This window comes from Canis lupus, chromosome 21 (genome assembly GCF_011100685.1).
Source record: "Canis lupus familiaris isolate Mischka breed German Shepherd chromosome 21, alternate assembly UU_Cfam_GSD_1.0, whole genome shotgun sequence".
Classification (NCBI taxonomy): Eukaryota; Metazoa; Chordata; class Mammalia; order Carnivora; family Canidae; genus Canis; species Canis lupus.
Window position 1 is genome coordinate 24,027,142 of NC_049242.1, and position 12,684 is coordinate 24,039,825.

Here is a 12,684-nt window from a genome sequence, read left to right on the forward strand (position 1 = left end):
CGCAATGATGTATGGTGGCAGATGGTGACTACATTTATTGTGGTGATTACTGAGTAATGTATAAAATTGTCAAATCACTATGTTGTACACTTGAAACTAATATAACACTGTATGTTGACTATACTGTAATAAATGAAGGAATGTGAAAGACAACCCACAGAATGAGGAGAAATATTTGCAAATCATTTATCTGATTTGTATCAGGAACTTATATCCAGAAACATAAGTAAATCTTACAACTCAATAATAAAAAAACAATTTAAAAAGTGGGAAAAAGATGTGAATAGATAGCTCTCCAAAGATGACATACAAATGGCCAATAAACATATGAAAAGGGGCACCTAGGCCCATAGTGGTTGAGCGTCTGCCTTTTGCTTAGGTTATGATCTTAGGGTCCTGAGATAGAACCCAGAGTTGGGCTCCATGCCAAGCACTGAGCACAGAGCCTGGAGACTGCTTAAGATTCCCTCCCTCTCTCTGCCCCTTTGCATATCCCATGCTCGCTCGCTCTCTAAAAAACAAACAATCAAATAAATATTTTAAAAATGGCTAGAATCAAAAAGTAAGATATAACAAGAGTTGGAAAATCTGTGGGAAAACTCTCACATACTGCTGGTAGGAATGTAAATGGTGCAGCTGCTTTGGAAAACAGGCCGTTCCTCAAATGATTAGATACAGAGTTACCATATGTTCCAGCCTCACCTAAGAGAAATGAAAACATATACCACACATAAACTGTACATGAATATTTGTAGCAGCATTATAGCCAAAATTAATAGCTAAAGGACAGAAACAACCCAAATGTCATCAATGGACAAACCGATCAACAAAATGTAATACAGCCATACAATGGAATATTATTCAACTGCAAAAAGAAATTAAATAGTCCTATATGCTGCAACATGTATGGTCTTTTAAAACATTATGCTAGGGATGCCTGGATGGCTCAGTGGTTGAGCATCTGCCTTTGGCTCAAGGCATCACCCCGGAGTCCTAGGATTGAGTCCCGCGTCAGGCTCTCCACAGCGAGCCTGCTTCTCCCTCTGCCTGTGTCTCTGCCTGTTTTTCTGTGTCTCTCTTGAATAAATAAATAAAATCTTTTAAAAAATAAAAATAAACATTATGCTAAGTGGAAAAAGTCAGTCACAAAAGACCACTTATTATATGATTCCATTTATATGAAATGTTTAGAACAGGGAATTCTACATTTTACTTGTTGTGTCCCTTTGGAGTTTTATGTAATAGGGCTAAAAGTAGGGAATTGTTTACAAGATATTTCCTTTCTTGACTTTTCTTTTTTTTTAAAACAGAGTTCTCTAGGGATCCCTGGGTGGCGCAGCGGTTTGGCGCCTGCCTTTGGCCCAGGGCACGATCCTGGAGACCCGGGATCGAATCCCACGTCGGGCTCCCTGTGCATGGATCCTGCTTCTCCCTCTGCTTATGTCTCTGCCTCTCTCTCTCTCTCTCTCTCTGTGTGTGACTATCATAAATAAATAAAAATTAAAAAAAAAAAAAAACAGAGTTCTCTAGAGTTCATGTCAAGTATCCTTGTGAGCAACAAGAAAATACTTCTCAGGGTACCTGGGTGGCTCAGTTAGTTAAGCTTCTGCGTTTGGCTCAGGTCACGATCTTGGAGTTCTGGGATCGAGCCCCACATCAGACTTCCTGCTTAGCAGGGAGCCTCTTCTCCCTCTCCCCGCTGCCTGTGCTCGCTCTCAAATAAATAAAATCTTAAAAAAAACCCAAAACACAAGATAATACTTCTCTTTTCAGAGAAATCACACAGCAGAATGATAGATTTCCTCAAGATTTAAAGTCTTAAAATAGGAGGGTGATGAGAAAAGAGTCCCTGAAGTTGGCTTGGTGGCAGTACTTCAAGGAATTGGCAAAATTTTCAAGGGGATGGCCATATGGTATACTTACAGGCTTTGGGGTTCATAGCCTTAACCAAGATTCCTGACCAAGCTTATGAATGGTATGCAAGGAGAAAGCTGTCAGATTTCCAGAGACCATTACGATCCTGGACAATACAGATGTTAGCAAAAACCTTGATGAACTAGAGCTATTGACACTTTCTGTTTCTCTGGTACCATATAAAGCCTGGGTGAGAGGGGAGCTCCCTGATATTGATGAAAATTTAATTTCTTGCAAGCCTAACAGAATGAGAGCTTTGAGTCTCTCTCTCTCTTTTTAAGATTTTATTTATTTATTTATGAGAGACACAGAGAGAAGCGCAGAGACACAGGCAGAGGGAGGAGCAGGCTCCATGCAGGGAGCCTGATGTGGGACTCGATCCTGGGTCTCCAGGATCACACCCTGGGCTGCAGGCAGCACTAAACCACTGCACCACCGGGGCTGCCCAGCTTTGAGTCTCTTAATTCAAATTTTTAAAACAATAAACAAATAGATATTTCTTATACACTTGAGGGGTTTTTTAATTTTTAAATTTGGAAATAATTTCATATGAAGTTGCAGAAATTAAAATAGTACAAAGATTTTCCATCTATCCTTTTACTCAGATTCACCTATTGTTAAAATTTCCATCTGATATATTATTTCCTGTTTATCTAATAAGCTTGTATGTATATTTATATAATATATATGTGCAACATATATTTGTGTGTGTATAAAGTCTTTTTTTCTGAACCATTTGAGGGTAAGTTATATATATATCATGATCCTAAAATATTAAGTCATATATATTAGGACCAAGAGAGACATTCTCTTTCATAAGTACAGTTAGGGTTGCCAGATTTAGAGAACTCTGGGCAAATTCCCACAAAAAAGGAAATGATATCTTGTCATTTGCAACAACATGGATGGAACTAGAGGGTATTATGCTAAGTGAAGTTAAGTCAGTCAGAAAGTGACACACCATATGATTTCACTCATATGTGGAATTTAAGAAACAAAACAAATGAACAAAGGGAAAAAAGAGAGGGAGGCAAACCAAAAAACAGATTCTTAACTATAGAGAACAAACTGATGGTTACCAGAAGAGAGGTGGGTGGGAGGACAGGTGAAACAGGTGATGGGGATTAAAGAATGCACTTGTTGCGATGAACAGGGGGTGATGTAAGGAAGTGTTGAATCACTATGCTATACACCTGAAAATATTACACTGTAGGCTAACTAACTGAAATTTAAATAAAAACTTAAGGGCAGCCTGGGTGGCTCAGCGGTTTAGCGCTACCTTTGGCCCGGGGCGTGATCCTGGAGACCTGAGATCGAGTTCCCCAACGGACTCCTTGCGTGGAGCCTGCTTCTCCCTTTGCTTCTCATGAATAAATAAATAGAATTAAAAAAAAATAACTCTGGGCAAATTCCAACAGAAATTAAAGCTTCTGAACTCTGAGTAGGAAAACTATCATACTTTCTCTCCTGGACACACACACTATTCCTTGATCTAATGAGTTCTGAGTCTCTTTGGTCACCCTTCAATTCCTAAGCAATAAGCCAAAGATGCTGGGCAAGGTTTCTGATAACCAGTGTATACTATAACCTTGTTGATAAAATTGAGGGCTTGTTTGATTCTGGAATTGAATTAAAACTTGTACTTCTCCGGTCTTTTATACTTGCCTTATATAATTCCATCTCTTGGAAGTTCTGTTGATTTAGTAGTATTTCTCAGAATTGAATTAAATTTAAGAATTGTCTTATAAAAACCACTGCTTATCAAATTTGATATGCGTAGAAATCATCATTGGATCTTATTAAAAATGTAATTCTGGGGGATCCCTGGGTGGCACAGCGGTTTGGCGCCTGCCTTTGGCCTGGGGCGCGATCCTGGACACCCGGGATCGAGTCCCACGTGGGGCTCCCGGTGCGTGGAGCCTGCTTCTCCCTCTGCCTGTGTCTCTGCCTCTCTCTCTCTCTGTGTGACTATCATAAATAAATAAAGAAAAAAATATTTTTAAAAAACGTAATTCTGATTCTGTAGAACCGGGATGGGGCCTGAAATTTTGTATTTCCTGGAAGACCCTATAAGAAGACCTATTCTGTGTAGCAAGGTTATGGCCATTTATGTCACAATCAATAAATACTTGTTAAATATGTAGGAACCTAGGCCCTATCCCAATGTTCTGAGTCAGAATCTCTGGAGCAGTGGCCAGGAATACATACTTTAAAGTGAACTCCTAGGGGGACACCTGGGCTGTTCAATAGTTGAGAATCTGCCTCTGGCTCAGGTCGTGATCCCGGGGTCCTGAGATGGAGCCTGTTTCTCCCTCTGCCTATGTCCCTGCCCCTCTCTGTGTCTCTCATGAATAAATAAAATCTATAAATACATAAATACATAGAATGAACTCCTAGGAAGATTTGAGAACCAATGGTATATGGATTTGAAATGCCCTCCACCTTTTTCTCTGCTTATTTTTTGTCCTTCAAAGCCTTGTGCTTGCTGCTCTGGCCTTGTTGCTTTTATTGACCACCTCAGACTGAATTCTTTAATAGTTGTCTGCAGCAAATATTTGGTGTTTATCATGAGTTATCTTTTCTCGCACATATCCTGTCTCCCCAGACACATTTTATTTTTCGAAATGAACAGTTTTGTTATATACTTTCTTGTAGCCCCAGCTCCTAGCATAATGCTTAGCATAGAGTAAACATTTAATTAACATTTGTCATGGACAATAATGGTGATGATAGTGAACGATTAACTTATTTTCAGGGCACGTGGTTGCTTCCCAGGCTTTGTGTGATTATTTTTTTTAAAGGTTTTATTTATTTATTCATGAGAGGCAGAGAGAGAGAGAGAGAGAGAGAGAGAGAGAGAGAGAAGCAGGCTCCATGTAAGGAGCCCAACATGGGACTCGATCCTGAGACTCCAGGACCACGCCCCGGGCCAAAGGCAGGCGCCAAACCGCTGAGCCACCCAGGAATCCCCGGCCTTGTGTGATTAAAAGAATCTGCTGATTCCAAAAAGGAAACACCCAACTGTTTAGCAAAGACTGTGAATCCCAACTGTGGCACGTTATTTTTCAGGTATTGACACTACGATCCTTCTGTATCTTGGTAGCTTGGATTTTATTATGGTGAATGGCTTGTCAAAGGAAAAAAAGTAATACTTTGAATTTATTATGTCTTTTATCCGTGAACCCTAAAGCACTCTAAAGCCATTTATTAAGTTACTGTATACCCATGGTGTAAATATTACACCCTCTCTACAAAAACTCTGACTAGGGAAAGAGCTGTAAAATACTCGGCCAAACTCACAGAGTCATTTTAAGAAGGCCAAACCAGAAAGAATCAGTAGCAGCTGAGTGTGACCGGTAAGCCTTTCTCAACATCTCCCAGACCTCAAGTTGCGTGACTTTGCAAGGTGAGCGTTCCAGAGGAGAGAAGCCAGGATAAGAAGAAATTGACGATTATCTCAATCATCTTTTTTCTTCCTCCGTATGCCTATTGCCATTGCTCTTTGTATCCCTCTTAGGACGCTTGTACACTGTTGCTTGTGTTACGGTTATATGCTGACCCATCTTCCCTCCTTAACTTCCTTGCCTGTTTTTGCAATCAATCTTGTTCTCCCTCCTCCTCCACTGCAGTAGCAGAGAAAAAAAAGAACTGCCGGCAGACGAGATCTGAAACGAGGGGGAAAAAATTTAAAAATTAAAAACAAACAAACAAACACGAGTTTGGCACCCTGGTTCCATCCCTTAGGAAATTCTGCCTCTTTGAAAAAGTCCCTTCACTCTGAGGTACTTTCCTCTTTGTAAAATAGGGATAGATCACGCCCACCTACCTCACAAGATGGTTGAAGCGACAGAACACGATTCGTAAACTGTAAAGCATTAAATGGATAGAAGCGGTCCCCTTACTCCATCAGTCCTGGTTTGAATTAATCTAATCCCAGGGCCACATTGCGCAGCAAAGCAGGGACAGGGCGTGTCCACAGGGAACAGCCTCGAGGCAAATCTTTTTGAGGAGAGGGAGAGCGCGGAGCCGCTGGGTGTTGTAGTCTTTGCGGCAGTCTCCACAGGTCTTGGGGAAAGAAAAGGACTACAATTCCCGTGAAGCCGCGCGGAAACAGTCCCTTGCACCCTCCCGCCAAGTGCGTTCCCCAGGCTGAAGCGAGAGGGCGAAGGGGGTCCTAGGAGCGCGCGCGCCGTCGGTCCGCGGAGCGGTCGCTGAAGAGGGCTGCTGGTGGTGGCCGTGGTAGCTGAGGAAACGAGACGCACGGGAATGTGTTACGGGATAGAGAATATATCCTGTAACAAGGGATAAGACGCGTGGCAAGAGTCAAATTAAAAAATAAAAAGCCGTGCCTAACCCCTCATCACCCTAGCTGATGCTACCTTGCGCTACTGCGGAGGGGCCGGGAGCACGCTCTCCCGCTCGCGCTTCACGCCCCAGGGACTTAAATCAGCAGGGGCGGGAAGGGGCGGGGCCTGCGGCGCACGGGGCGGGGCGTAGGGCGGGCGGCGGCGGCGGCGGCGGCGGCGGCGGCGGCGGCGGCGGCGGCGGCGGCGGCGGCGGCGGCGGCGGCGGCGGCGGCGGCGGCGGCGGCGGCGGCGGCGGCGGCGGCGGCGGCGGCGGCGGCGGCGGCGGCGGCGGCGGCGGCGGCGGCGGCGGCGGCGGCGGCGGCGGCGGCCACGACCCAGACATCTGGGACTGTTGTTGTTCTCTCGCGGCGGGACTGCCTCAGTCCTTTCGCGCAGAAAGAGATCCCGAGCTGGTTTGGTGGGAGCGGGCGGCCGCATCCCTCTTCTCTCCTGCTTCCCCGAAGCTGCAGCAGGAGCTGGCTCAGACACCCTGCGGGGGGTCTCCGATGCCCATCAGTGAGGAGGGGGCGTCAGAACCCTGGTGAGCGCATCTCAGCCTCCCCACCCGCCAGATCTGTCTTCGCCGGCCCCCCAGGCCCTCACACCCCAGTCTGGCTGCCATGGCTGAAAACGCAGAGGGAGACCTGAACTCCAACCTGCTGCACGCCCCCTACCAAACCGGGGATCCTCAGCTAGACACGGCCATCGGGCAGTGGCTCCGTTGGGATAAGGTGGGTACCTGGTCCAGCCCGGCATCCGCCCGGTCCTCCCGTACGCCCTCCCACACGCAGTCTGCCCTTCCCCGTCCCCACCCGGTCTGGTGCTCGGCAGGCTGCAGAGGAGATGGCTCAGGCCAGCCGTTGGGGGCCAGCGGAGCCGGGCGTTGCCACCCACCTATGCCTGGGCTGCCTCCCCGGGACCGTCTCAGCCCCGCTGCCTGTAGTCCCTTTTGCAGTGCGCGGAATTGCAGCCTCCCTTTATCACCCCCACCCCCCCGCCCTTCAAGTGCACGTCGTCTCTCTCTCTCAAAAAATTATTATCATCATCATCGTCTTAAGTTAAACCTTTCATAGAGCTATTTCCTTTCTTCTCCCTTGACTTCCTTCTCTGCAAACCTGAAAGTGGGTTTTGGTACCCTTTTTAGATGTCTCTAACCGCTCACCGCTTTACTTCTGGTCTGGTGTGTTTCCACCTTCCGTCGCTAGGTAGTCGCTGGTCTTTTATCATTCCCCGGTATTCTCTAGTATCACCTTTTGCTCTCGAGAAAGGTAAGAGTTGTCTTACCTCTTTATTTCCCTTGTCAGGAGTTATTTTCTGGAAGCAGCCTGTTCAAAGAATCACGTTTTCACGGTTTCGTTTGATGTTCCTGATACGGAAGTGTTTTTGCTTTACCCACTGCTTTTCCTCCTCTGCCCCTAACACCCCCTCCAAGTTGTTGGGGTGATTTCATCTTGTGCAGGCAGATGGGATGGATATGTGAGAGCCAGAGTTAAAACGCAGTTCTCGCACTTGTAGAAGAGGCTGCATCAGAGGAAGATGATCCAAGCTTTTGCTTTGTCAAGTGCATTAAATGCGTTTGTTGAAGTAGAGAAGGCAACGTATTTGAAATAGAATTAATAATAGTGAATGAAGAAATTAGTATGGCGGTATGTGAAATCGTGTACAAAAGAATTTCCCAAAGGATTCGCTTTCTTAAAAAGTCTTCTTTTCACTTTGCTCATTCGTGCATTTAGCAAAAAATATTTATTGAGCATTGGGTAACGTTTTCTGAGTCTGTTAGGGCCACGGAATGAATACTAATAGTGAGAAAATAGAAGGGTTTCTGCCCTCAACAAGCTTTCAGTTAGCAGATAAGACCAACAAATAAGCAATTACAATAAGTTAGTTACTGTTACTTGATCATATGCATCTTGGACGTTCTGTTCTTCCTCTGGAGTCTAAACCAGTGCTTCTCAAACCTTAAAGTCTTTACAGATCACCTGGATCTAAAATGCAGATTCACAACTGATAGGTCTGGGGTAGGGTCTGAGATTCTTCCTCAAGAATGAGCTCCCAGGTGATACCAATGCTGCTGGTCTGTGGACCACTTGGAGCGGGAAGACTCTAGAGTGTTCTGATTCAAAAATCAAATTAAAGAAATCGCTCTGTTATTATAGTATTTGACCATATACATATATTTTTTAAGTCAAGTGTGCAGAATTTGTGATATCCCATTAATTACCATAAGGATGTGTAAAAAGCGAGTAACTTTAAAACCATTTGCTGGAGGTCAGCTTGGTAAAAGAGCTAAAGCTTAGCATACCAATATATTATAAACTGACTATATAAGTGTCTTCAGCAGGGAAGCCTAACCAAATTATAATGAATGATAACCTTATATGTTTAATATGGATGTTTTTGTTTAAAGCCATCTGCTTTCATTTGTATTTTCATTGCTATTTTAAGGAAGTGAAAGTGGTTGGGCCCTTATTGTCCCTAAAGAGAAAGGAAGAGTCATGAAATTTGAAAACACTTGTAGAATTCCAACACAATTTAATTTACTAGTAACTACCATGTATGTGAAAGCTTTTGACCGCAACAATAGGAATTTGTATTCATTACCATGGAGGAGATCTTTTGTTCTTTTTAGGTACCAGTTTTGTCTATACTTTTCCTAATGAGTCTCTTGATTGATTTTTTTAAAAGATTATTTGAGTGAATTAATATTTATTCATTGTCTATGCTGTGTCTAGGTATTATTGGGATATATGGAAATATAAAAAGACTATAAAATGTGTATATACATAAAAAGATAACACTAGGGCAGTATTGGTGGCAATTAAATGTTTTATAGGCAGTCCTTATAGGAATTCAGAAGTCAGAGTGACCTGTGGACTGGGATGATCAAGGAAGACTTTATAAAATGGGATACATATAAAAAGACTGAGAGGAGTCTTTATTGAAAATGGAAGAGAAATTCTTAAATTATATTTAAAGTGCCCTCTCTATTTTTTTAAGATTTTATTTATTCATGATAGACACAGAGAGAGATAGAGATAGAGAGAGAGAGAGAGAGAGGCAGAGACACAGGCAGAGGGAGAAGCAGGCTCCATGCAGGGAGCCTGACTTGAGACTTGATCCCAGGTCTCCAGGATCACGCCCTGGGCCAAAGGCAGCACTAAACCGCTGAGCCACCCAGGCTGCCCAGAGTGCCCTCTCTATATAAGATACTAGCTAAAAACCTGTGGAAGATACAAAGATGAAATAGATAGGGATTATATCTTCAAAAAACATAGAAGGGAAAATGAAACAAAAGCTCACAAAGGGAACAAGTAATACGTGTCCTTAACTGAGGAAGAAATCTAAATAATTTAAATAATTGTTTCATAAAAATAATAATTGATCCCTCTTATAATGGGAAATAATACTTTTAATTGGTAAACAAAGGTGTATTTAATGTATATTGATAGTGTGGGTAACCTAGGCTATATCCCAGGGCACTGAAATTTAGAGTGCAGAAATGTAAAATAATAGATCAAACTTTCAGCATTTATTACATGACATGCTGACAACATATATAGTGTTTTAGAAGAGGAACTGAGTTTAATACCTAATTAATATCTATTTAGTGGGAAAAAAAAAAAAAGGAACCTATCACATGTGGCTGCTTCTGAATGACTCTGCTTGCCTAGATCACCAAAATTGCTAGTTTTAGCCTTGGTAGGGTGATGTACTTAGAAAAGTCTTCATGAAAAAAAAAAGTGCTACTTGTGCTAAACTTTCAGAATTGGTTAAAATTTAGATTTGTCAACATAGGATCTATTCCAAGCAGATATAGAAAGTTTGTGTACTTACTGCTGTAGCTTTGGTTTGGATACATAGAGAGAAATTATTGGAAAGGTATGTAGAGACAGATCATAGAAAAGCTTCAGTATGTCTTTAGCGGCCTTGAATAAATAAAAGTGTATATAAGTGTTAAAAAGAAAATAATGCAACAAGAAAGGTTTTTTATTGGGGCAGTCTGGGATACCCCATGTAATTTCCATGGGGTGGCATTCTGTTGGTAAATTTTTTTTTAAGATTTATTTTATTTATTTATTCATAGAGACACACAGAGAGAGACAGAAACAGACACAGGCAGAGGGAGAAGCAGGCTCCATGCAGGGAGCCTGAGGTGGGACTCAATCCTGGGTCTCCAGGATCACACCCCAGGCTGCAAGCGGCACTAAACTGCTGCACCACTAGGGCTGTCCCGTGCGTTGGTAAATTTACCATAGTTCACTAACTGACCCTCAGTTTTTAAGCCTTCAGATTGTGTCTCTCTTGTCTCAGGATGAATTCACCCTCAAGAAACTGAAACTGATGTCTGAATTCAGAATGTAATTTTATTAATTTATAGTACAGATGTAATGTAAGTGGATTTGTCTCTAATCAGGGTATTTTCTAGATGTACCATAAGGGAAGTCAAAGAATCGGAAGATTTTTAGTGATCATGAAATCAAATCACAGGGATTCAGATACATAACTACATGTTCAACAGCATTGGCCTGTAATAAGTAAATGCTACCATTCTATGATGGAACTATCCTAACACTGGAACCCAACAAGTCCATGGTTCAAGGTGTTCTTCCTCCAGGTAATGCACAGATGACTTCTGTCGTGCTCTCTCCCTTCTATGTTCTAGATCTAAGGCCCTCACTTTCTTCTACTTCTTTCAATGTTTTCATACATTCTATCACATTATAAACAAGTCTTCACTGGCCTAGAAGCCAGATTCTCTGTAACATGACAACTATCACCTGTTTCTGATCTACAATAAATTTTAACTTTTTGAAAGCAGATATAACCAAGATATTGAGTACTGCTCAAGTTTGGGTGCGTGAATGTGTGGGTGGGGAGTGGAACAGGACACAGGGCATATAAATGCTCCAGGTGGAGCAGCAACAGCTATATTGACAAAATGTGCAGGCAGAGATTGGCCATGGCATTTTGAAAAATAGTGGGTAGAGCACTCTGGTCTCAAAATGTAGGTGTATGCTGAGAAAGGATAGAATGTAAAGTTAAAGATGGTTTAGGTTAGGTTAAGGCTATGAAATGCCTGAAAATAGAAATAAAAGACTTTAAGCCAGTGATTTTCAGATATCTAGCATAGTTAAACTTTTTCAAGCAAAATATAGCCCTGGAAAATGGTGAATGGGGATCCCTGGGTGGCACAGCAGTTTAGCGCCTGCCTTTGGCCCAGGGTGCGATCCTGGAGACCCAGGATCGAATCCCACGTCAGGCTCCCGGTGCATGGAGCCTGCTTCTCCCTCTGCCTGTGTCTCTGCCTCTCTCTCTCTCTCTCTCTCTCTGTGACTATCATAAATAAATAAAAATTAAAAAAAAAATTTTTTTAAAAAGAAAATGGTGAATGAATTTTCTTTTAAATCATCATTGTGTGATGGAAAATATACCCAAGAAACACCTCTACAAAGGCAGTCTTGTGTAATTTTATCATACAGAGACCTAAAGAAGTTGTGGTAGAGCCTAACCAGGGCTTGTATCTGTCAGCTAGTTCAATTTTTACAAATACTCATTTATATTCCCTTTCTTGGTTCACATTTTTCTAATACTTAATTTGGTCTTTAATCACTGAAGAGTACAGAATACACATGGCTTTATTAATTTGGGGAAAATAGTACTTCCTAGTTGAATATATTTGTGTAGTTTTCAAACCGTGTAAAATACTCCAAATTTCATTTGATGCTCACAGCAACCCTGAATGGTAGGCAAGCTAGGTAGTAGTTATCCCCATTTTTACTAGTAAAGAAACTTAGTTTCAGAAAAGGTAAATGACTTACTCAAGGATGTATGATTTTTAAGCAGTAGAGTTGGGACTAGAACCAAGGTTACCTGACCTTTACTCTAGTTTTCTTATCACTGAACTATACTCTGTAACCTGAATATTTAGTAAATGTTAGTGATATACACCAGGTTTCAAGGACTTCATTAAAATGATTTTATTGGCTTATGTTAAACCTGAGTAGGATGTAATTGCAGAATAAATGTCATGGAATTTTTTTTAAGAGCTGAATTTGCGGATCAACAGTTGCTTTGGTCTCCCTAGCAACAACATTTCTCCCTCTGAGTAATTTTGTACATATAAATGAGGGTTTGAACTTATTTTACTTCTTAGAAATAAAATTCATTTTTCTTTTTATTTCCACATTTCTTACATTTTCCCCCTCAGTTTCCATCATTTCATCTTCCATGCATTTTTATTCATTTCAAAAAATACATACTTATGATAAAAAAGAAAAGTACAAAAAGGAACATAATAGAAAACGATGATGTTCCTAACTGCTTCTTGTTTTTGATTTGTTCCTTACAAGCTATTTTTAGCTGTTTTTAGTTATTCTCATGGTTACCATCAAAAGACTAAATAATATGCTAGTACCACTAGTCC

General features: G+C 41.9%; 1 protein-coding gene and 1 long non-coding RNA gene across 4 annotated transcripts in view; one reads left to right on the top strand and one right to left on the bottom strand.

Annotated features, from left to right (window-relative positions):
* Positions 1 to 4,820: 4,820 nt before the first annotated feature.
* LOC111091533 overlaps positions 4,821 to 12,684 on the bottom strand; it is a 74,224-nt gene continuing 66,360 nt past the window's right edge. The window contains exon 5 of one of the 3 annotated variants that reach the window (XR_005375662.1): positions 4,821 to 5,579. This is a non-coding gene — a long non-coding RNA (uncharacterized LOC111091533). The remainder of the gene's footprint in view (positions 5,580 to 12,684) is intronic. The other 2 variants (XR_005375663.1, XR_005375665.1) reach the window with 2 other exon arrangements.
* Positions 6,564 to 12,684, top strand: part of PGM2L1 (phosphoglucomutase 2 like 1) — a 54,637-nt gene continuing 48,516 nt past the window's right edge. Inside the window, exon 1 of the mRNA XM_038568662.1 lies at positions 6,564 to 6,991. Within this exon, the coding sequence (XP_038424590.1) occupies positions 6,881 to 6,991 (111 nt within the window). The 5' untranslated portion in view covers positions 6,564 to 6,880. The remainder of the gene's footprint in view (positions 6,992 to 12,684) is intronic.